We start from the raw sequence: 19,610 nt of genomic DNA on the forward strand, positions 1-19,610 counted from the left end.
GATCTGGCCTGGAACTAGAGGCAATTGAAATTTTATTGCAAATACATGCCTTTGAGCATGGGAAAATTGACAGCATAAATCATAAAAAGGTTTGGCATTACTTCTTCAGTGCATGTCGGACACCAATCTATGATTTTGTCTTGTACAAGTACCAACAAGATCTGACTAGAACTCTCAGCAATTCATATAGTCAGATCCAGGGTACTCGACAGTTTAGGATTCATTGTAGAATCATCTTCTTTCAACTTGCTGCTCTTCGAGACCATGTTTACATTCACAGAATACATTTCTGTCTTTGAAGGAGAATATAAAGAAAGGGACAAATCTCTATCGGCAGCTTCTTCCTCAATATTGGAGGTTTTTCTCCTAACTTCTTGCCTCAGCTTTGTGCTCAGTGACAGGCTCAAATCAAGGTCCCCACCAAGAGCTTTTCTTTTGGCTATTCTTTGCCTTTCTGCTCCTCTTCCGCCAAGCCATTTGTTCGCAAAAGAAGGATGCATTAGTATTGGCTGCATTTGTGCTTGGATGGTTTCACAATCATCTGGCAACTGTAATTTATCTTGCAAGTCTTCCATTTTCCTGGCAGGCCGTTGATTGAAGATGAAGTTATTGTTCATGTAGAAAACCTCATTCCTTACGTTTGAACCAAGTTCTTCATTCATGTCTGAACCACCAGAACCAGCTTCCCTTCTACTATTTATGCAATTAGTCAAGTAAGGCTCAGACATATGGTTTCCACGAAAAGCACTCATTGAAATATCACTATACATAAGTAATGAGAGAGAGATGTTAGGCTTACAAAAGAACTAACAGCTCAACCTCTGGACGCAAAGATATTCAGGGTGGTTTTGTCAATCTATACCTGAAGTCAGAACTAACCCTTTGATCATGAAGCATGGACTGATGCCAAAGATTTTGAGAAAGGTTATCTACACTTCCCAAAAGCTGCTTGTTGTTTAAAACTATCATACCATAAAAGTAATATCAGAAAGATTGATAGAACGCCAAGAGATTAATCAACCCTAAATGTAAAATTTAGGATACATATGTTTGTATGGTCAACTTGTACCTTGACCCTGATCATCAATCTTCTTGCTCCGGTACATCTGTATGCTCAACAACCAAAATTGAAATCAGAACAATTACTTCTGTGCTATCTTCCTTAAAAGAATTTAATGTTTGATAACAAATTACCTGCAAATGGCTCTTGACATGAGCAATACTAAGACCCTTGATGTTCATTAGTTGCAAGACCAGTTTTGGTGTTGCTTCTACACCAAATAGAATATCAAAATATGATTTACAAGCAGGATCTTAAAGGTACAAAGCAGTTTGAAAAGGAGTAATTATGGAAAGAAATTCAAGGATCTTACTCTCCTGACCGCCAAGTCTCTCCACAGCTCGAACAAAACAAAGATGAAGTTCAGGGGTCCATCGCAGCCTAGGCATCTTTGATCTGACATACGGCCGCACCCCACTTGAAGTTGCCTTCTTCTCACCTTCTTCAACTATGCTGTTGCTTGAGCTTGCACTGTTCCTAGTCTTCCTTTCATCGTCACCTTCCTCTTCCTCATCCATGTTTAATGGATTCCTCTTCATGATTCGTGCAAGATAGCAGCCTTGTGGAAGAAATATGAGATAATTCAAACAGAAGTGATGATCAAACAAGTTCTGATAATTCCTCCACTTCTTTTCTTCAAACAGTAGTGTGATAAAGAAGGTTCCATAGCTTGGAAGAGTGTAGAGCTGGGTTTCCAACTAATCCAAATGGAAAGTAAAAACCCTAACACTCAGCCTTGGTGGAAAATTATTTTTCTACACACATAGCGGACCCAGATCTCATTCTTTGGATGGTGATGATGATGTTGACAGAAACACATGTGATGTCATGTATATCCATGGATGCAGTCATACTGTAGAAAGGTAAATGACAGGGAAGTACTAGAAGTAGATTCCGTCTTGGGCGGTGAACAAGGAGAACAATGTTCATGAGGTAATAACTAATGAAGCCAAAGATGGAAAACAATGCATGTTTTTTCTTTTATTTACATAAAACCTCAATTCCATGAGTAAGTCTTTAATGCTTTCTACTGTCCTATTCACAAATTCTCAATGCTATCATTGATATCATTTTTAAAAAATTGAAAATTAAAGTTGATCGAGACATTTTTAGATATAAAAATCGAAACCAAAGGGTTTCTCTAATTCTTGTTCAACTTTTCTTTCATTATCTAAATAATTGTTATTGTGATAGCTTAATGGAGTTAAAAGATTAATTATCCTTTTTTCCTATAGCGGGAAGAGACAGTGAGATAAGCTCCTAGAAAACAGAAACGTTATGGGTGTGTGTTGCGGGAGACTGTGCTGTTGATTCTTGCTGTCGGTGATCACGGATTTGTCTTTGTCCCTTAACCATATGACCGCTCCTAATAACAACAAAGCTTGTATTTTCCTTGGCTTCTCCCAAGATTCCTCAGCCTCTCAAGTAGGAGATGTTAATTATATACGATCTGATGGTCCTCACACACTACATCGGATTCAATGATCTTCAAATTTTTCTTATCAAATTCGGACAGTCACAGCTTCCATGATCGTGATTCTCTCATGAGCACGAAAATTCATGATGGTTTTTTATCTGATTCTGGGGGTTTTGTCTTCCATGAAATTAATGTTTTGATGTTTGAGGAGGAGGAGATTCTTCTTTTTATAGCTCTCACATGGCCTATTGGCCAACATGTACACAAGACAACATAGCCTACTGCAAATGGAAGTAAAAACCATTCAAATCTTAATTTAAGAGAAAATTGTAAAAAATGATCTTTTTTGATAAAAATATTTTAAAAGTAACTATCAAAATAAATTTAAATAAATTAAACCATTAATCACAATTTCTTCTCATTTTTCTCCATTTGTGCTTCGTATTTCTCTCTCACCATCCCAGTCTTTCAAATTTTATCGATTTCTCTGTTCGACATTCGTCTGTTATGCTTCCGATTTCTCTTTCACGTTTTCAGATTTCTCTTTCTTACGCTTTCAAGACACCAAGCAATGGTTTTAACGTACTTGAGTAGGTGGCTATTTGAGAAATTCGATTTTTACGTATTTTGGATAAAATTAAAACGGTAGAAATAATCACAAATGTATGAAATAGCTTTTAATTGAATCAATTCGGGACCTAGATATCAATAAACTCAAAATTTTAAAATTTATAAATCTAGGTTTTCACAAAAAAAAATTTTATTTTTAGTCAAAATAGGTGTTTTAGATAAAAAAATTTGTATTTTGATTAATGAAAACATGTTAGAAACACTTTAATCTGTGCCAAATTATTAAAAAAACAAAAACAAAAAAAAGTTGAGAAGATTTGAAGTTTCATAGGTTTTTGTACATGACGTGTAACAAGCTAACCATGGCTTGTCATAGGCTTTTGTACATGACGTGTTACACGTTACCCATGGCTTGTCACATGTTTTTGTACATGGCATGTCACATATTTTTGTACATGATGTGTAACACTCTAACCATGGCTTGTCACAGGTTTTTATATATGACGTGTCACACTCTAATTATGGCTTGTCACAGATTTTTGTACATAGCGTGTCACAGATTTTTGTACATAGAGTGTAACACGCTAACCATGGTTTGTCACAGATTTTTGTACATGGCGTGTAACATTATAGCGTGTAACTTCATTAAGAGTAATTTTGTCCAACTTAACTAAAAATAGTTAAAATTATAAATAGAATTATTTTTAAAAATATCTTATCTTTAAATATTATTTTTTAAAATGCTCCTTAATTTAAAGCTAATTAAACATTAATATCATATTGCTGATGTTGAATATCGATTTTTACAAACTTATATGTCGAATTTACCATCTTTCCAGTTGAAATTTATACTTTCAATCATATTTTAAATCAAAAGAATTCTAAGAAACTTATTAACCTTAAAAATTAAAGAAACATATGAATAAGAATTTAAAGTAATCAAAAATGGATTTCAATCACATAAAGCAACTTTGTGTATGTTATTGAAATTTAGGTTGTTGAGATTTGCTCCAAGAATTGTGCCATTTTAGCTGTTCTGTTTTTTGTTGGGAGAGACAAACGAAGGTCTCCAGACCTGCATGTGACAGAGGACATCAAACCAGTACATGGAAAAAAAAATTCTTTGTTTGATGTGTTTATTGAGACGTGGGAAGCTTCAATCACTGCAAAACTGTAGACAGGGTCAACTCCTAGCACAATCCTCTCCTATTATTTTAATCCCAAGGGATGTCACCTAAACATTATATAATATAGTGCATGAGAATACGTAGACCTTTATATGCGGATCAAGCCGATATTCCAGAATGAGCATATATGTCCTCGCTCTACCCATCACATTCCCATCATGGGTTATACATCATACATGCATTGTCATGACAGCATCGTGTCATGGTACATGCATAAGGCAATAGCCGATGTCCATCATCTTTGACGATGTCAATTGATAAAGTATTTTAACCCGAATTACTCAAATCCGTGATAGATAATAATTTTAAAATCGAAACTCAATTATAAAATATTTTAATCATATTTAATTAAATTAAATAATATAAAATATCCTATTACATAATATCCGTCAACATTATTAATCATTCATTTAACCCAAGAAACTTTTATGGGTTCAGCAGCAGAAAAGATGTTACCCGAAACTGAATCAAATCATTAACATTCTGAATAGTGTAGGAATGATGGACAATTTCCTGGATCTAGCCCAAGAAACTGGATGGGTTCAGCATCAGAAAAGCTAGCCCAGTCTCTACTTTTTCATCTCTCTGGGTTTGCCCAAGAGTCAAAATCAGCCCAACAAGGGATACCCAGGAATCTGGCCAAGGTTTTTTACTAGGAAAAGCACACGTGAACAAGAGATAGAAAAACCGAAAAGGACTGTTGACCTATTGTTCGGACGGACGGCCAGATAAGGCAAAAATGCAGAGGCAAGAAAATCCATGAAAAACCCAAGCAGTGGTGTTTACTAAAATTAGCTGAGAAGTCATCGTTGGGACACGTCTCCGCACTGTAAGCTCAGAAACTTGGTTCGACAGAAGGTGACGTCTTTGTAAGCTTTGTCTGTGGGAGTTGGTAAGTCGAGCTTCTTCAGCCTTTGAAAACACTCTGCCCCGTTCGATACACCAACACCACCCAAAATCCCATACCTTTTTTCGTCATCGCAGTTTATTGTTTGGCCTCTTCGGCTGAACTCCAAGAATCTTATCTTTACCCTTTGTTTCCCTTTTCATGGATTCCTTTTTTTGTCGTCGTTTTCTGTTCAGTTTCTCCAGCTCGAACCACTCTGGGATTCTGTTTGGATGCCGAGAAATAGTAGAAAATTAGAAGAAAAAAGATAAACTATTCACTCCAGAGGGACCAGGCTGCTTTCTTTTGACCCGTATTAGACGTCGGTTTGGCTTTATTTTGCGGGAACTGAAGCTCACTTCTTGAAAGATTTTGTTTCTTTTCCCCTTCTTTCAACTGGCGACCAAGCTCTCCCCATATCCAACAAATGGCCTTTGCTCGTCGGTTCACCTCGTTGGCTGAATTATCTTTGCCTTTTCAAAGCCACCGATTTCTGGCTCCTCAATTTTATCAAACTTTCTTTTGGAGACATAGTCTTCGAAGAATTTCAACGAGGATCTGCAACCACCAAAATCCGAGCTTTGTTCTTAGGAAAATACAACCGAAAACAAGAGAGTGTAGGCTGTTTAAATCGGTGGAATTGGACCAATTTTTAACAAGTGATGATGAGGATGAAATGAGTGAAGGCTTTTTTGAGGCAATTGAAGAACTAGAGAGGATGACAAGGGAACCCTCTGATATTCTTGAAGAAATGAATGATAGGTTGTCATCAAGAGAGTTACAGTTGGTTTTAGTTTACTTTTCTCAAGAAGGGAGAGATTCTTGGTGTGCACTTGAAGTCTTTGAGTGGCTCAAGAAGGAGAATAAGGTTGATAATGAGACAATGGAACTTATGGTTTCTATTATGTGTAGTTGGGTCAAGAAGTTGATTGAAGGAGAGGGTGATGTTGGTGATGTGGTTGACCTCCTTGTGGACATGGATTGCGTGGGGTTGAAGCCGGGTTTTAGTATGATTGAGAAGGTGATTTCAATGTATTGGGAGATGGAGAAGAAAGACAGAGCTGTTGTGTTCGTGAAGGAGGTTTTGAGACGGGGAATTTCATATGAAGATGAAGATGGTGAAGGACAGAAGGGAGGGCCAACTGGTTATCTTGCTTGGAAGATGATGGTATGTTCTCTTAAGCTTTCATATTTTCCTATCCAGATATTCTAGTTTGTGTGTTAGAGATTAATTTCTTGTGCTTTTTGTGTAATAGAGAATTGGTTGAATCAAATTTGCTTGTTAGTTGGATTTTTCATTGTTATTCCTTTTGTTGATAACTTGGTTATGTTTCCTTCTTGTTCTTGGAATTAATGGTGGCTGCTTTCTGTGTTTTGTCATTAGTTAGTCCTTCTTGTTTTTGTTTGTTGCCTAAGTGTTCATTACTTTCTTGATTGTCTATAACTATATTTTGATCCCTATGTTATACTAGTTAGAACTTTATGCTTTTATATGCAGAATGCCTACAGTTCAATGTTGTTTTTCTCTTCTGCTGATTATCTTCAATGGTTTCTGAATTGGGCTTTGTCATTCTTCATTATACTCTGCACTGAAAACAAGTTCTTAATGTCTCTCACAAAGTCACAGTTTATTGCTATTCCAGTGTGTATCTGTTAGACAGATTGTATTCTCATTCTGTGTCAATAACCAATCTACCTATGTTCTGCCAGGTTGAGGGTAACTACAGGGATGCCATCAAATTGGTGATTGAGCTTAGAGAATCTGGGTTGAAGCCTGAGATTTACAGTTACCTCATTGCAATGACAGCAATAGTCAAAGAGCTTAATGAATTTGCAAAAGCCTTGCGTAAGTTGAAAGGTTTTGCAAGGTCTGGTTTGGTTGCTGAACTTGATATGGAAAATGTAGAGCTTATAAAAAAGTATCAATCTGATCTTCTTGCTGATGGACTAAGATTGTCTAATTGGGCAATTCAAGAGGGAACTTCTTCACTTTTTGGGTTGGTTCACGAGAGGCTTCTTGCTATGTATATTTGTGCTGGCCGTGGACTTGAAGCTGAAAGACAGCTGTGGGAAATGAAACTTGCGGGTAAGGAGGCTGATGGAGACCTTCATGACATTGTTTTAGCTATTTGTGCTTCCCAAAAGGAGGCTAGTGCCATATCACGATTGCTTACTAGAATGGAAGTTTCAAGCTCTCTACGGAGGAAGAAAACTTTATCGTGGCTATTGAGAGGTTACATTAAAGGAGGGCACATTAGTGATGCTGCAGAAACAGTGATTAAAATGCTTGATTGGGGCTTACATCCAGAATATCTAGACAGGGCAGCTGTTCTGCAGGAACTGAGGAAAAGGATCCAACAGCCTGGAAACATCGAAACTTATGTTAATCTCTGCAAGCGACTATATGATGCGAGTTTGATCGGACCTTGCCTTATATATCTGTATATAAAGAAATATAAGCTTTGGGTTATAAAAATGCTTTAAAAGCTGATGAATGGCGATGACAATCTTGAACCCAGATTTCTTTTAGAAGCAGTATACTTTCTGGGTCAAGAATTCATTGGAAAAACACTGGAGTTTGTAAAGGTGAATTTTGTATAGCTTTAAGTGGCCCTGGAGTCATTATAAGGAACAAGGATGGTCGGTAAATATGCAGATCAACATTGAACACTGCAAATACATGTTGAGCATTTTGTTCTAGGGCGTCATGTAAATACATGTATTATACATAATAAAGAATTCTCCTCAAAATGTAACTAATGTGACTACCGCATTTGTGCTACAGATACGTTCTTGCATTATTCCCTTCCCTCTTTATTCCCTTGAATATGTCATAGTTCCATCGGAGCTTCCTATACATAATATGAACCCGGTGATCTGCTAGTCTCCTGCACATGTTACAATCAAGCTCTGATCTTTTCTGATTGCAGCAGCTATCTTCACTTTATTTGCAATCTGTCCATTTCATTGTATTCATGACAACATAAAATGAAGAAAAGTTTTTGATATACATTAATACTTTGTTTAAGGACAGTAAAACTCTTAACCACAAGTTTAGGATGCAGTCCTAACTCTAACTACAAGTACGCCCGCTCGCAGCCTCTAGGATTAGACAGTCCCACCAATAATTGTAATTTATTGCTACTAAAAAGCATAGACCATTCTACCAAAACAAAGAGTGATATAATGACCAAACTAAACATTAGGAAGTAAAGAAAACCTAATGTTACGTATGTTGTATGTCATCAAATGTTCTCGCATGAAATTGGCATTACCTAATTTAGCTTCACTTAACTAAAGCAAGAAATGCGGTTGTTAAGGATATATTGTTAGTGATGTTGGTAGCTCTCAACTGCAGGGAATATGGTATAATTCTCAGCTACTACTTGGATGATGTATATACCTTACCCCCTCGTCTGCACATGTTGGCAAGGAAGAGCAAAGAGATTTCGCTTCTTCTTGCTCGTGTCAACCATTACTCTTAGCTGCCGATTTTCTCGTTTAGATTGCAAGGGGTCAATCCTTTTCCATCTTATCCTTTCACCGCCGCCTGATAAGAACAAAAGCAGCTCTAGAATCTAGACTATCCAGTTCTTCATCGTCTGTGTTTTACACTCTACCAGAGAACTGGCAAGACTGGGACCATTGATGATTGAAAATCAGCAGTGAAAAATGTATATTGAGTTGGTAAAATCATCTCATTATGGCTAAAATTCGGTCAAACCAATAAATTTTTTTCAACCCTGTTGGTGTTAAAAGGGTTTTGGTTTGTGGCTTCCTTCATAGAACTGCAAAGATTCTTAGAAAACCTTGATTTAACAGTTCATGGAAATTTGCACTGTTTTGTTGCAAATTGGGCCTGCTCCTCTCTCTCTTTCTCAATCAAAATGTCCAGGCAAGAAAACAGGCTGATTGCAGAATTCTCACAGGGGGGCCTAGCCACGTGATCATACTGTCTTGGCTCTATGCTCCTCCTTTTCTACCAGGATATATTCTGTTGTTGGGCACCTTTTTTGGCATATGGTATTGCAACTTGTAAATTATGTCTATAAACATTCTGGAGATGTTCACCAGAACCTTAAGTCATTTATTCACCCAATCAACTTCAGAACCTCATCACGGAAGAAAGAGAACGGTTAATTTATGAAAAAAGATGTACTTAGATCTATTTGGCTACCTAACCTTTCAAATAATTTGGTCCAATGTTTTCATTCCTCCATTTTTAATTCTCATTTGTTTAGAGAATCATTACCAATGTATCTTGGCATATGCATGGCACTTGGCAGATCTACTTTATAGTTTAATGTGATTTAATTAATGGGGTTGTGCCTTGTTATCTTAATCTATTTTCTATTGGTGAATAAAATTATCTTAATAGGTTAAGAAAATATGCAGGAACATCCATGATTTAGACATCTGAACCAATAGCAGCACACCAAGCTATTAGTCTTTTCTGCTACATGAGGACAGAATACTGTTTCCTTTTTTTTTTTTTTTGTTTAACATTTATTCTTGATAGAAATGGTGTCTGCCAGAGAAAAACCAAACTTACTAAGGAAAATGAACACATAATGGAAGATATCTGCTTTATCACATTTATTGGCCTATTTTTTTTGTTGGACAACTATATTTGAAGCTTAATCTCTTCGACTCAAATTGCAGTCAATCCTCGACAAACATAAATATTTATGATATCACGGACATGAACAATACTTTAAATATAAATCCTGACATTGTATTTCACCACAAAGAACTGTTGGCTTGATGGATAAAGTCTGGCCTAAATACATGTGGTTCTTGTCATGAATTACTCCATTTCCTTTGTTGAATGATTAAGCACCAAACATCTTAAATTTTGAACGAGATTGTCGTTGAAAATTTGAAAACAGCGTCCTCAACTGTAGGATCTGTCTAGTGTTTGATGAGACCCATGACCATATTACATTACATGTAACATGATCCATAGGGCAACCAAAGCCACCCACCTTTGCTTAACCTTTTGAGATATACCCAATTTAATCCATCTTTTCTAATGTTAATATATCAATAGTTAAACCTTAAGTTACCTTCATTAGAAGAAATCAACTTATGAGCACCCAGTTGACAAAGTTGAGTTGGTCCCAGTTCTCATCTCCCCTTTGATGCTGACATGGTAATAATCCATTGGAAACCGGCTCCATCCTGGTCTTTGTTTTGGCATTGGAGTTAGCCACCAAATTAGCCATCTTTCTTTCTGGTAACACCAACACCAAAACTGCCAAAGTTTTATAATAATAAGGCTCACTGTTTTCCATAAGAAAGAGAGAGAGAGAGAGGGAGGGAGAAAGCTCAGAAGAATCTATCCTATGAAAGAAAGAGAAAGGAAACTCAAAGAGTAGTACTTGTTGCAAAATTTTTTTCTTCCCTTTGTTGGGCTTCTGCCCCTGCATCACACCTTCCCCTCTCTGTTTCCCTGGTGCTTGAAGAAGGAAAGAAAGGAGGTAAACAACCATTTTTTCCTCAAAGCTCTTTTCTTTCTGTTTTGTTTGTTGATTTTTTTAGCCAAAGACCAGACATTTCTATGTCAGTAGAAGTTAGTAAATTTTGCTTGAAAGAGTGAAGAAAAACCACCATATGGTATATACTGAATAGAAAATGCGTGGCATTAAGCTAATAGAAAGATTCAAAAGCACTCAAGTTCATGCCTTGAATCCACCAGATACCACTGTTGTTAACACCACTGGCTCTTCTTCCACAGCAGGTAAGCTTAATAATCATAGAGTCAAATTTATAGGGTCAAAACTCAAATCCAATAAAGCCAGTTCTGTCTCAGCAGCTAAAACTCTGCTTCCTTTTGGACTCCCTCGAGCTGACCTTCTTGAACCACCCATAGAACCTCACTTAAAACAAATTCAATTAGTAGAAACCTTAGCTGATCTTTACCGCCGGTTCGAAACTTGTTTAGAATCAGAGAAATCATTGATATGCATTGAACAGTACTCATTTTTGGGTAGCCTCGGTGATCTTAAGTTACTGAGAAGGTGCCTCCGTGTTGCAAGGCAACATGCCTTTGACGTGCACTCAAAGGTAGTTCTATCAGCTTGGTTAAGGTATGAGAGGAGAGAAGATGAGCTTGATGGCGTATTTCCCATGGATTGTAATGGGTTCATTCTTGAATGTCCCAAGGCTGCTCTGGTATCTGGGTACGATCCAAATACAATTTATGACCACTGCAAGTGTTATCAAGAGTGTACCAAGTCTGCTGATGCGCAAATCTCTAAGGGGAATGAGTGTTTGACATTGGAAGAAGATAGTGATATTTCCTTTTATGTTTGCAATGAGGAGATAAATTGTATTCGATTTAAGATTGCTGCACTTTCCAGCCCATTTAAGACAATGCTATATGGGAGTTTCATAGAGTCAAAAAGTTATAAAATTGATTTTTCTCAAAATGGTATCTCTGTAGAGGGAATGAGAGCTGTGGATTTGTACAGTAGGAATAGGAGGGTGGATTTGTTTTCTCCTGAGATTGTTCTGGAGCTCTTATCTTTTGCAAATAGGTTCTGTTGTGAGGAAATGAAGTCTGCTTGTGATATTCATTTGGCTTCTTTAGTAAGCTGTATAGAGGATGCATTGGTCCTTATTGAATATGGGTTAGAGGAAAGGGCAAATGTTCTAGTAGCTTCATGTTTGCAGGTGCTGCTAAGAGAGCTCCCAAGTTCTCTTTATAACCCCAAAGTGATGAAAATATTTTGTAGCTTTGAGGCAAGGGAGAGATTGGCATCAGCTGGGCACGCTTCTTTCTTCTTGTATTATTTCCTAAGCCAGGTGGCTATGGAAGAAAATATGGTGTCAAATGCAACAGTGATGTTGTTGGAAAGGTTGAGAGAATGTGCCACAGAAAAGTGGCAGAAGGCTCTTGCTTTGCATCAACTGGGTTGTGTGTTGCTCGAGAGAAAAGAGTATAGAAGTGCTCAATATTGTTTTGAAGCAGCTACAGAGGCAGGTCATGTTTATTCATTAGCTGGTATGGCAAGATCCAGGTACAAGCAAGGGCAACAGTATTCAGCCTATAAGTTGATGAGCTCACTTATCTCTGAGTATAAAGCAGTTGGGTGGATGTACCAAGAACGGTCTTTGTATAATGTTGGGAAGGATAAGATTGCTGATTTGAACATTGCAACTGAATTGGATCCCACCTTGTCATTCCCATATAAATATAGAGCAGTCTCAAAGGCAGAGGAGAAGCAAACTAGGGCTGCTATTTCAGAGATTGACAGAATCATTGGATTCAAGCTTGCACCAGACTGCCTAGAATTGCGAGCTTGGTTCTTCATAGTAATTGAGGATTATGGAAGTGCTTTGAGAGATATTACAGCACTGTTAACTTTGGAGCCAAATTACAGGATGTTCAATGAGCAAATAAGCGGGGATGATTTGATTGAGCTCCTAAACCATAAGGTTCAGCAGGGAAGTCAGGCTGACTGCTGGATGCAGCTTTATGAGCGATGGTCTTCTGTAGATGATATTGGCTCTCTAGCTGTCATTCACCAGATGCTGGTTAATGATCCTGGAAAAAGCCTCCTGAGGTTTCGGCAATCTCTGCTTCTTTTGAGGTAAGTTTTTTCTTATCAAGTTTTTGTTTAGGTGTCTTATTGAACTGCAATTCTTGCTCTGTCTATGGATTTTTAATAAGGTTGTTGGATTTCTAGAATCCTTTGGTCTTCAAAATAGACATCTGGATTTTTTAGAATCCATAGTGATTCAAATGCTGTCTTATACAGGAATCATGTTGCTTTAAGTTGAGATAATAGACTTATACCTGTGTACAGGATATTGGTGTCATGTCTTGTTCTGTTTTCTTTTAGCTGATGTCTTTTTCCGTTCAAAGTTTCCTGTTTTGGGATGTAATTGTTCTCAGCTTTTATCCTTCTATATTTGATGAGATGAAGAATACTGAATATCAATTAACATTGCAGGCTAAATTGTCAGAAGGCTGCTATGCGATGTTTGCGATTGGCTCATAATCTTTCTAGTTCTGAGCACGAAAAGTTAGTTTATGAAGGATGGATTTTATATGACACTGGCAATCGGGAAGAAGCTCTTGCTAGAGCTGAGAAGTCCATATTGATTCAGAGGTCATTTGAAGCCTTTTTCCTGAAAGCGTACACATTGGCAGATTCGAGTCTGGATCCTGAATCTTCTTCTTATGTCATTCAACTTCTGGAGGAAGCCCTTAGATGCCCTTCTGATGGTCTTCGGAAAGGACAAGTGAGTAAATCTATGTTTGGACTCTGTCATTTGACCATCATCATACATATTTGATTGTCTATGGTAATATTTGTGCAGGCACTCAATAATTTAGGCACCATCTATGTGGATTGTGGTAAACTGGATCAAGCTGCAAACTGCTATATGAATGCTCTTGAAATCAAGCATACAAGAGCTCATCAAGGGTTAGCACGTGTATATTTATTAAGAAATCAGCGAAAAGCTGCATACGATGAGATGTCCAAGCTAATAGAGAAGGCACATAATAAGGCCTCAGCATATGAAAAGCGATCTGAATATTGTGATCGTGAGATGGCAAAGAATGATCTCAACATGGCAACAAAACTGGATCCACTTCGAACATACCCATACAGATACAGGGCAGCTGGTAATTTTCTAATTTCTTTTCTCAGTTTATGAAATATGATTCTGGTTGGAGACCCATATTTTTCCTTGGTTCTTGAGCATGCATGACTTCTTGCTTACAAAGAAAGACTCATTCTGAATCCGAGAAATAGCTGAACTTCAAAGATTTTTGGGACTCTTTAGGTTAAGTAGGTTGAGTGCTTCTTGCTTCTTGCACCAATTGTCACTGTTGGCAAGGTGTACATGATCAATCACTCTAAGCAAGTCTTCCCTTAGAGTTCTATAGGCACCCATTTCCCCTATTCTTAATGACTTGATTATAAGAAAGGACATGAAGTACATATCTAGATATGTTGTAAAGATGGAACATCGATCTTTTACTGGCCTAGTTTTCTTTGTGCCAAGAAAAAATGATCTTCTTCCAATTTTCTATTTTAATATATAGCAGGGGGATAATATTTCTGTAATCATACTGTCTGTTTCTATTGGCCCCAGTTTTTGTTTATTTTATAGAAAATTTTTTACTTCAATACATCTTTGTCATATGAGAAATTTAAAATCAGTGTTGACATGCGGCATTATTTTATTATCAGTGCTAATGGATGACCAAAAAGAAACTGAAGCAGTTGAAGAGCTTTCAAAGGCCATAGCTTTCAAGCCTGACCTGCAAATGCTTCATCTTCGAGCAGCATTTTACGAGTCAATAGGTGATCTCAACTCGGCTCTCTGTGATTGTGAAGCAGCTCTCTGCTTGGACCCAAACCATATGGATACTCTTGATCTGTATAACAGAGCACGGGACCGAGCCACCCATCCACAAGAAAATGTGAGAGGCATGGGGAGTTAGTTGTCAGCAACAAGGAAAAGAATCATGGAGTCTTTTCACATAGCTTTGTTTCCTTCCTGGAAATGATGGGCTTGTAAGCATGTAGCTGCTGAATGACAATGGTTATTAAGACCATGAGAGTTGCGTGTAAATATGAGCAATATGGAACTAACGATGTGGTGAAATAGAACACGCAGCCTATCCTCCATCTTCCTGGAAATCATTAGTTTCATGCGACAGAATTGATTCTTCATGATAGTGGCAAGAGATGCAGGTTAAAGAGTTTACAATGTTGTAACTCTAGTCATTGCTTACAAAAAAAAAAAAAAATTGGTATACAGTTCACCAAATATCTTATCATTCGAGAAGGACTTCTTGTCATTACTACTCTTAAATCGTCTTGTACATGAACAAGATTTAAACAGGCTTAAATCTCATTTTAGCTTGTAATTTTTGGTTCTTTTATCTTCTTTTGCTTGCAATTTGGTAGGCCTTCTGGTAAACTTCTCCTTTTCTACCAACTGAATCTCTCCCTCCATGTTCCTCTCTCTCCCTCTCTCTTTTGTCCCTCAAATGATATAGTTCCAGTCTATTTCCAACAGCTCTCCAAGGCCACTTGACTTCATGCTTAATGAAGAAGATGATAGAAAGTAGAAGAGTTTCGGAGGTAAGAGTGATCAGATGGTTTAAAACATACTGATACAGGATAAAGGGAAGAGAATCAACATCTATTCATCTCCCAAGCTGTTGTACTGGAATTTATACAACCCATTTTAACATATGAATGAACAAATGAGGAAATGGAAAGGGAAAAAAAAACGAAAAGAATGTAGTAGCAGCAAACCAAGGCCAGCAACTCTTCCTCTCTCAGTATATACAAAGAATCATTTCTCCTTACCAGGCATTAGATTAGAGAAACCAGAATCTACCCGAAACTCCATATGGTTCAGAACCCAACAACAAAAACACGGAAAAAAGAGAATGCAAATTTATTCAGGTTTCAACTTCACTGATCAACTTGCTTCTGTAGACAGGATTTCAAGCTCGGCCCACCAAAGGGGAGATAGTTTTGGAGTTGCTCCATCAGGTCCCATTGCTGTGATCTCTTTCAACTTAGCTGCGATTTCTCTCATTGTTGGTCTCTCTTTAGGATCAGGATGAACACAACTTTTAATCACTTCAAAAAGTTTCTCTAGCTCATCTTCTTGGAAAGATTTAAGAGTTGGATCCACCATTTCTTTCAAGGGTTGGTCCCTTCTCAAATAGTCGGAGGCCCAGTCTGCAAGAGAGCCATTGTCAACCGAATATGGGATCCTACCAGTTATCATTTCAAACAATATTACACCGAAGCTGTAAACGTTGCTGTCTGCATCTGCTGATGGGGATTCTAAGAGCTCCATGGTAGCTGATCCCACCTTGGCTGCGGTAGCATTATTCATGAAGCTGAAATCAGATATTTTGGCAGCATAGTCTTCAGTCAGATAGACAGAGCAAGACTGCAGGTTTCTAGGGGCTATAGGTGGAGTTAGCTGATGCATGTGCTCAAGGCAGTATGCTACTCCCATGGCTATTCTCAATCGCATTCCCCAGTCCAAGTGCTCGGCTTCTTGTACTGCAAGAAATCCAGAATTCAGCATCATACAAGCCATTATCAGTTTATTTGGAATCATTTCATAAACACTCTTCTTATGCTACAGATTAAAGGGTTAAAAGGACTTACTATGTAGATGCTCAAAGAGTGTTCCATTAGGAGCATACTCAAAAACCATCATTCTTGTGAAAGGCACATTTTCTTCGCAATAGCCGATGAGGTTCACAAAATTCTTGTGGTTCACTTTAGACAATGTGTCTATCTGAAGGAATGAAATCATCGAGGTTCAGCAATGGTCTAGGAAGTGTTTTAAAGACTACAGTGATTCATGATATGGCAGTACCTTCTTTCTAAATTGTGTTTCTAAATTCTTTGACCAATCTTCACGAGATGCAACTGCAGTTGATGTCACGGCTATTTCAACCCCACTTGATAGAGTTCCCTTATAGACTGTGCCATCCGAAAAAGTGCCAATTATGTTGCTGAAATCTTCACAGGCTGCTTCAAGTTCTGATCGCTTGAGCTTTGGTGCACCTGAAATGCAGACACCAATATAAAGATGATGCAAATCTGTAGACTATGCTGATACAGAGAGAGGTTCCAAAAACCCCATCTTCGTTTCACAAAGAACAAATTTAATCCAAAATTCTGAGCCAAAAGGCACATATAGTAGTTTTGCCAAAGAGTTCGATGTAAATTGCCTAAAAGAATGCCTTTTGGGCTACATATATTTATAGCAAGAAATGCATGCGAAGTATTGTGAAACGAAGGAAACATACCTGTTACAAATGCCTTCTGCAGCTGCCCACTTAATCCAGTGGCCCAAGGTTTTACGGTAACTACCTTGCTACTTCGGAAGAGGACAATGCCTAGGACTGAAATCAAAACAAACACAGAACCCCCAATACTTGCAACCAAAACTAGAACCATATGATGCTTTATGTCAGAACTCTCATCTGCTATTTGGCTTGGAGTTGAAGCAGGGAAATTGGTAGGGACACCATGTGATTGTGGTGGTTCAGAGATAAATACTGGTGGATCAACAGGAGGTTGTGAAGCTGGAGTCGGTGCTAGTGCAGGTGAAGGTGAAGGTGGCAAAAAGATACTAGAGGGGGACGCTGCTGGAGACGAAAATGGCGACTCCAATGGAGATAGAGATGGTGACAAGGATGATGGTGAAGGTGACACTGAAGGTGAAAATGGGGATTCTGATGGTGAAGACAGATGATTAGGTGCAATTGAAGGTGATGGTGACAGTTGGGAATCCCTTTCATTGGCTTTCACTGCATTTGAGGTATCTACTACCTGCTGCAGCCGCCTCCAGTGAACTACATCTTCTGGCTGCGCAATGTTCCTAGCAATGAGAAGATGTCATGAAGCAAATGGCTAATACACTGTAGCAGCATCTGAAGATAGTGTGTCAATTTCACTTGCTTACCGAGGAAAACCTCCATTTTTACAAGATGGTCTAGTAGCACCATTAGTCAGCTGATTCTCATCTACTTGAAATTCGGAAAGCTTCTTAACCTCATTCAATTCAGGTGCTAGGCTGCCAAGAAACTCATTGTTGTCGAGTAAACTGCATCAAGAACAAATTGGAAAAAAAAGGACTAAATAAAAAGCCGCAATAAAATAAAACTGAACATAAACAACCTGAAAAGAGGATCTTACAGAGTTGTGAGGGAAAGATTATTGCCAAAATTAGATGGAAATGGTCCACTAAAGTTATTGTATCCTAAATCCAACACCTCCAGCTCCTTCAATTCCCAGATTTCTTCAGGAACGGTTCCTGAAAAAGAATTGTTGCGCAATATGCTGCAATTGTGCAAGATCGAAAGCAGCAGTAAGAAAATGGTTTAGATAAAGAAGATTTGTCAAAAGTATAAATCAACTAATGGTAAGACTTACATAGATTTTAAATACCCCAGCTTCCCAACCTCAGGTCCCAGGGTCCCAACAAGGCAAAGATCTTTCAAATTTCTGCAAGGAGCATAGATCTGACTTCAGGGTTACCATCTAAACCAGATATTTTTGGAATCACTTCATCAAAAAACAATGGAATGAAAAGCCAGGAAACTGCAACAACAGGTAAGTTGTACATCATATGGAAGCAATAAGCAGTTGGTTATCTTATCAATATCTTAGCTTTATATCCAATTCAATTCTTCATGAGCAACTTCTACATCAGGCAACAACCAAAACCCTTTTTACCCCTTCAGAGAAAAATCACTCTGAGAATCAACAAAGAGCCAAATTCCAGTAATTGACTCTGCATGCCTTGAAATTGTTAATCAGCTTGCCAAGACCTGGAATCTAAGATGACCCAACGAACTACCATTAACAAAAGGGATTCTGAATGTTTTCATATCAACAATATCTCCCCCTAAATCTTTACAAATTTGGATCTAATTCTGTAAACTATACTAGGTACTCTAATACTAAAATTTACAAACAGAAACAAGCTTCATTAGTTCTAGGATAGCTTAGTTTAGAAAGTATAATGGCAGACGATTATCCAGAACATTAACCGTAGCCTCTAATTTGTATAATTATATGAAAATGAGCAGATCTTCAAACAAAATAACACCAAAGAGTGAGAAAATTTGCAAGAGAAGAGAAACTCACAGAATGACTACTTTTCCATCGGAGCACTCGACCCCGAACCAAGAACAGGGATCAATCTCTCCATCATTTTCCTTCCAGTTCCACAAAGCACCAAAAGGGTCGATCACCACTCTCTCTCTGAACCTCAACAAAGCCAAACCTGCGCCATTTTTTACACACACACACAGATATATCTGTTTCAGGGCCTCAAGAAACTGTACGGACATGCAAAGCTAGCCACATGCCATGGTCATTGGTATATTACCTTCACTGTTGGAAGCCGAGGAAAAGCTCATGTTCTGATCAAACAGTGACAAGACCAGCATTAACATCATCCTGAACTTGAACAGCTTGAATCCCCACCGTCCATCCATGTCCCAACAAGAAGATTTCCAAGCTTTTTCCTATCAACTTTTGAGAAAACAAAGAGATTCAAATATATATTACAGACAGAAAGATACAAAGACTATTACAGAGCTTCTTCGAGCCTGCTTAGAGGCTGCTAGCAAATTTGGACGAAAAGAGAAGAAAGCGCGTGTGCATATCGGTGATTATTTATTATATGAAATGAAACCGTTTGTAAGTTAAAACCGAATAAACTTCTTCAACAAGACCCAAAGACATGGAGACACTCACGGTTTTAACAGAGACAAAAGAAAAAGAAAATGTAAAACTGGGTTCTTAGTTTGGTCTTCTTCGGCGGATTCACAAGCTGTTGGAATTTTGATTTGTCTGCTTGCTGATGGGATTGACCCTCTCCGCCCTTTCCATATTTATAGCGCCGTCCTGTGAAATCCCCCCACGTGCCTTTCACATGGTGAATATTCTTCTTTTCTTTTTCACTACTGCCTAG

General features: G+C 38.0%; 4 protein-coding genes across 6 annotated transcripts; 2 read left to right on the forward strand and 2 right to left on the reverse strand.

Annotated features, from left to right (window-relative positions):
- Positions 1–1,782, reverse strand: LOC18590995 (uncharacterized). Of its 3 annotated transcripts, none has more exons than XM_088810142.1 (5): positions 1,374–1,782; positions 1,195–1,271; positions 1,070–1,106; positions 863–962; positions 1–690 (listed from the first exon to the last, which is right to left on the reverse strand). In XM_088810142.1, the coding sequence occupies exons 1-5, from the start codon at positions 1,597–1,599 to the stop codon at positions 183–185; spliced, it is 948 nt and encodes a 315-aa protein (XP_088666268.1). In that variant the 5' UTR covers positions 1,600–1,782; the 3' UTR covers positions 1–182. The 3 variants fall into 3 exon arrangements, with proteins under 3 accessions (XP_088666268.1, XP_088666266.1, XP_017982443.2); XM_088810140.1 differs by having other exon boundaries at positions 1–693; XM_018126954.2 differs by having other exon boundaries at positions 1–762.
- A 3,166-nt stretch (positions 1,783–4,948) lies between these two features.
- LOC18590996 (pentatricopeptide (PPR) repeat-containing protein) lies at positions 4,949–7,876 on the forward strand. Its single transcript, XM_018127122.2, has 2 exons — positions 4,949–6,288; positions 6,831–7,876. Exons 1-2 carry the CDS (start codon positions 5,548–5,550, stop codon positions 7,602–7,604), a joined length of 1,515 nt encoding a protein of 504 aa, XP_017982611.2. The 5' UTR covers positions 4,949–5,547; the 3' UTR covers positions 7,605–7,876.
- Positions 7,877–10,317: 2,441 nt separating this feature from the next.
- Positions 10,318–15,022, forward strand: EOL2 (ETO1-like 2). The gene is made up of 4 exons (XM_007016882.3): positions 10,318–12,715; positions 13,079–13,370; positions 13,449–13,758; positions 14,330–15,022. Exons 1-4 carry the CDS (start codon positions 10,755–10,757, stop codon positions 14,581–14,583), a joined length of 2,817 nt encoding a protein of 938 aa, XP_007016944.3. The 5' UTR covers positions 10,318–10,754; the 3' UTR covers positions 14,584–15,022.
- Positions 15,023–15,221: 199 nt separating this feature from the next.
- Positions 15,222–19,591, reverse strand: LOC18590998 (Protein kinase superfamily protein). The gene is made up of 10 exons (XM_007016883.3): positions 19,394–19,591; positions 19,023–19,168; positions 18,779–18,917; positions 18,062–18,133; positions 17,825–17,968; positions 17,592–17,732; positions 16,933–17,507; positions 16,497–16,687; positions 16,283–16,415; positions 15,222–16,174 (listed from the first exon to the last, which is right to left on the reverse strand). The coding sequence occupies exons 2-10, from the start codon at positions 19,129–19,131 to the stop codon at positions 15,576–15,578; spliced, it is 2,103 nt and encodes a 700-aa protein (XP_007016945.2). The 5' UTR covers positions 19,132–19,168; positions 19,394–19,591; the 3' UTR covers positions 15,222–15,575.
- Positions 19,592–19,610: the final 19 nt, after the last annotated feature.

Source organism: Theobroma cacao, chromosome 9 (genome assembly GCF_053813885.1).
Source record: "Theobroma cacao isolate CCN51 chromosome 9, ASM5381388v1, whole genome shotgun sequence".
NCBI classification, from domain to species: Eukaryota; Viridiplantae; Streptophyta; class Magnoliopsida; order Malvales; family Malvaceae; genus Theobroma; species Theobroma cacao.

Bases quoted from the DNA above. Each gene is read 5' to 3' on its own strand.
- LOC18590995 (XM_018126954.2), bottom strand. From the start codon at position 1,599: ATGAAGAGGAATCCATTAAACATGGATGAGGAAGAGGAAGGTGACGAT. The intron at 1,272-1,373 runs GTAAGATCCTTG...TATTTGGTGTAG, and splicing joins GAGACTTGGCGGTCAGGAGA to AAGCAACACCAAAACTGGTC. The intron at 763-862 runs GTATAGATTGAC...ACTTATGTATAG, and splicing joins AGGGTTAGTTCTGACTTCAG to TGATATTTCAATGAGTGCTT.
- LOC18590996 (XM_018127122.2), top strand. From the start codon at position 5,548: ATGGCCTTTGCTCGTCGGTTCACCTCGTTGGCTGAATTATCTTTGCCT. The intron at 6,289-6,830 runs GTATGTTCTCTT...ATGTTCTGCCAG, and splicing joins ATCTTGCTTGGAAGATGATG to GTTGAGGGTAACTACAGGGA.
- EOL2 (XM_007016882.3), top strand. From the start codon at position 10,755: ATGCGTGGCATTAAGCTAATAGAAAGATTCAAAAGCACTCAAGTTCAT. The intron at 12,716-13,078 runs GTAAGTTTTTTC...TTAACATTGCAG, and splicing joins CAATCTCTGCTTCTTTTGAG to GCTAAATTGTCAGAAGGCTG. The intron at 13,759-14,329 runs GTAATTTTCTAA...TTTTATTATCAG, and splicing joins ATACAGATACAGGGCAGCTG to TGCTAATGGATGACCAAAAA.
- LOC18590998 (XM_007016883.3), bottom strand. From the start codon at position 19,131: ATGGATGGACGGTGGGGATTCAAGCTGTTCAAGTTCAGGATGATGTTA. The intron at 18,918-19,022 runs GTAATATACCAA...AAAATGGCGCAG, and splicing joins CTCGGCTTCCAACAGTGAAG to GTTTGGCTTTGTTGAGGTTC. The intron at 16,416-16,496 runs GTACTGCCATAT...TCATTCCTTCAG, and splicing joins AAACACAATTTAGAAAGAAG to ATAGACACATTGTCTAAAGT.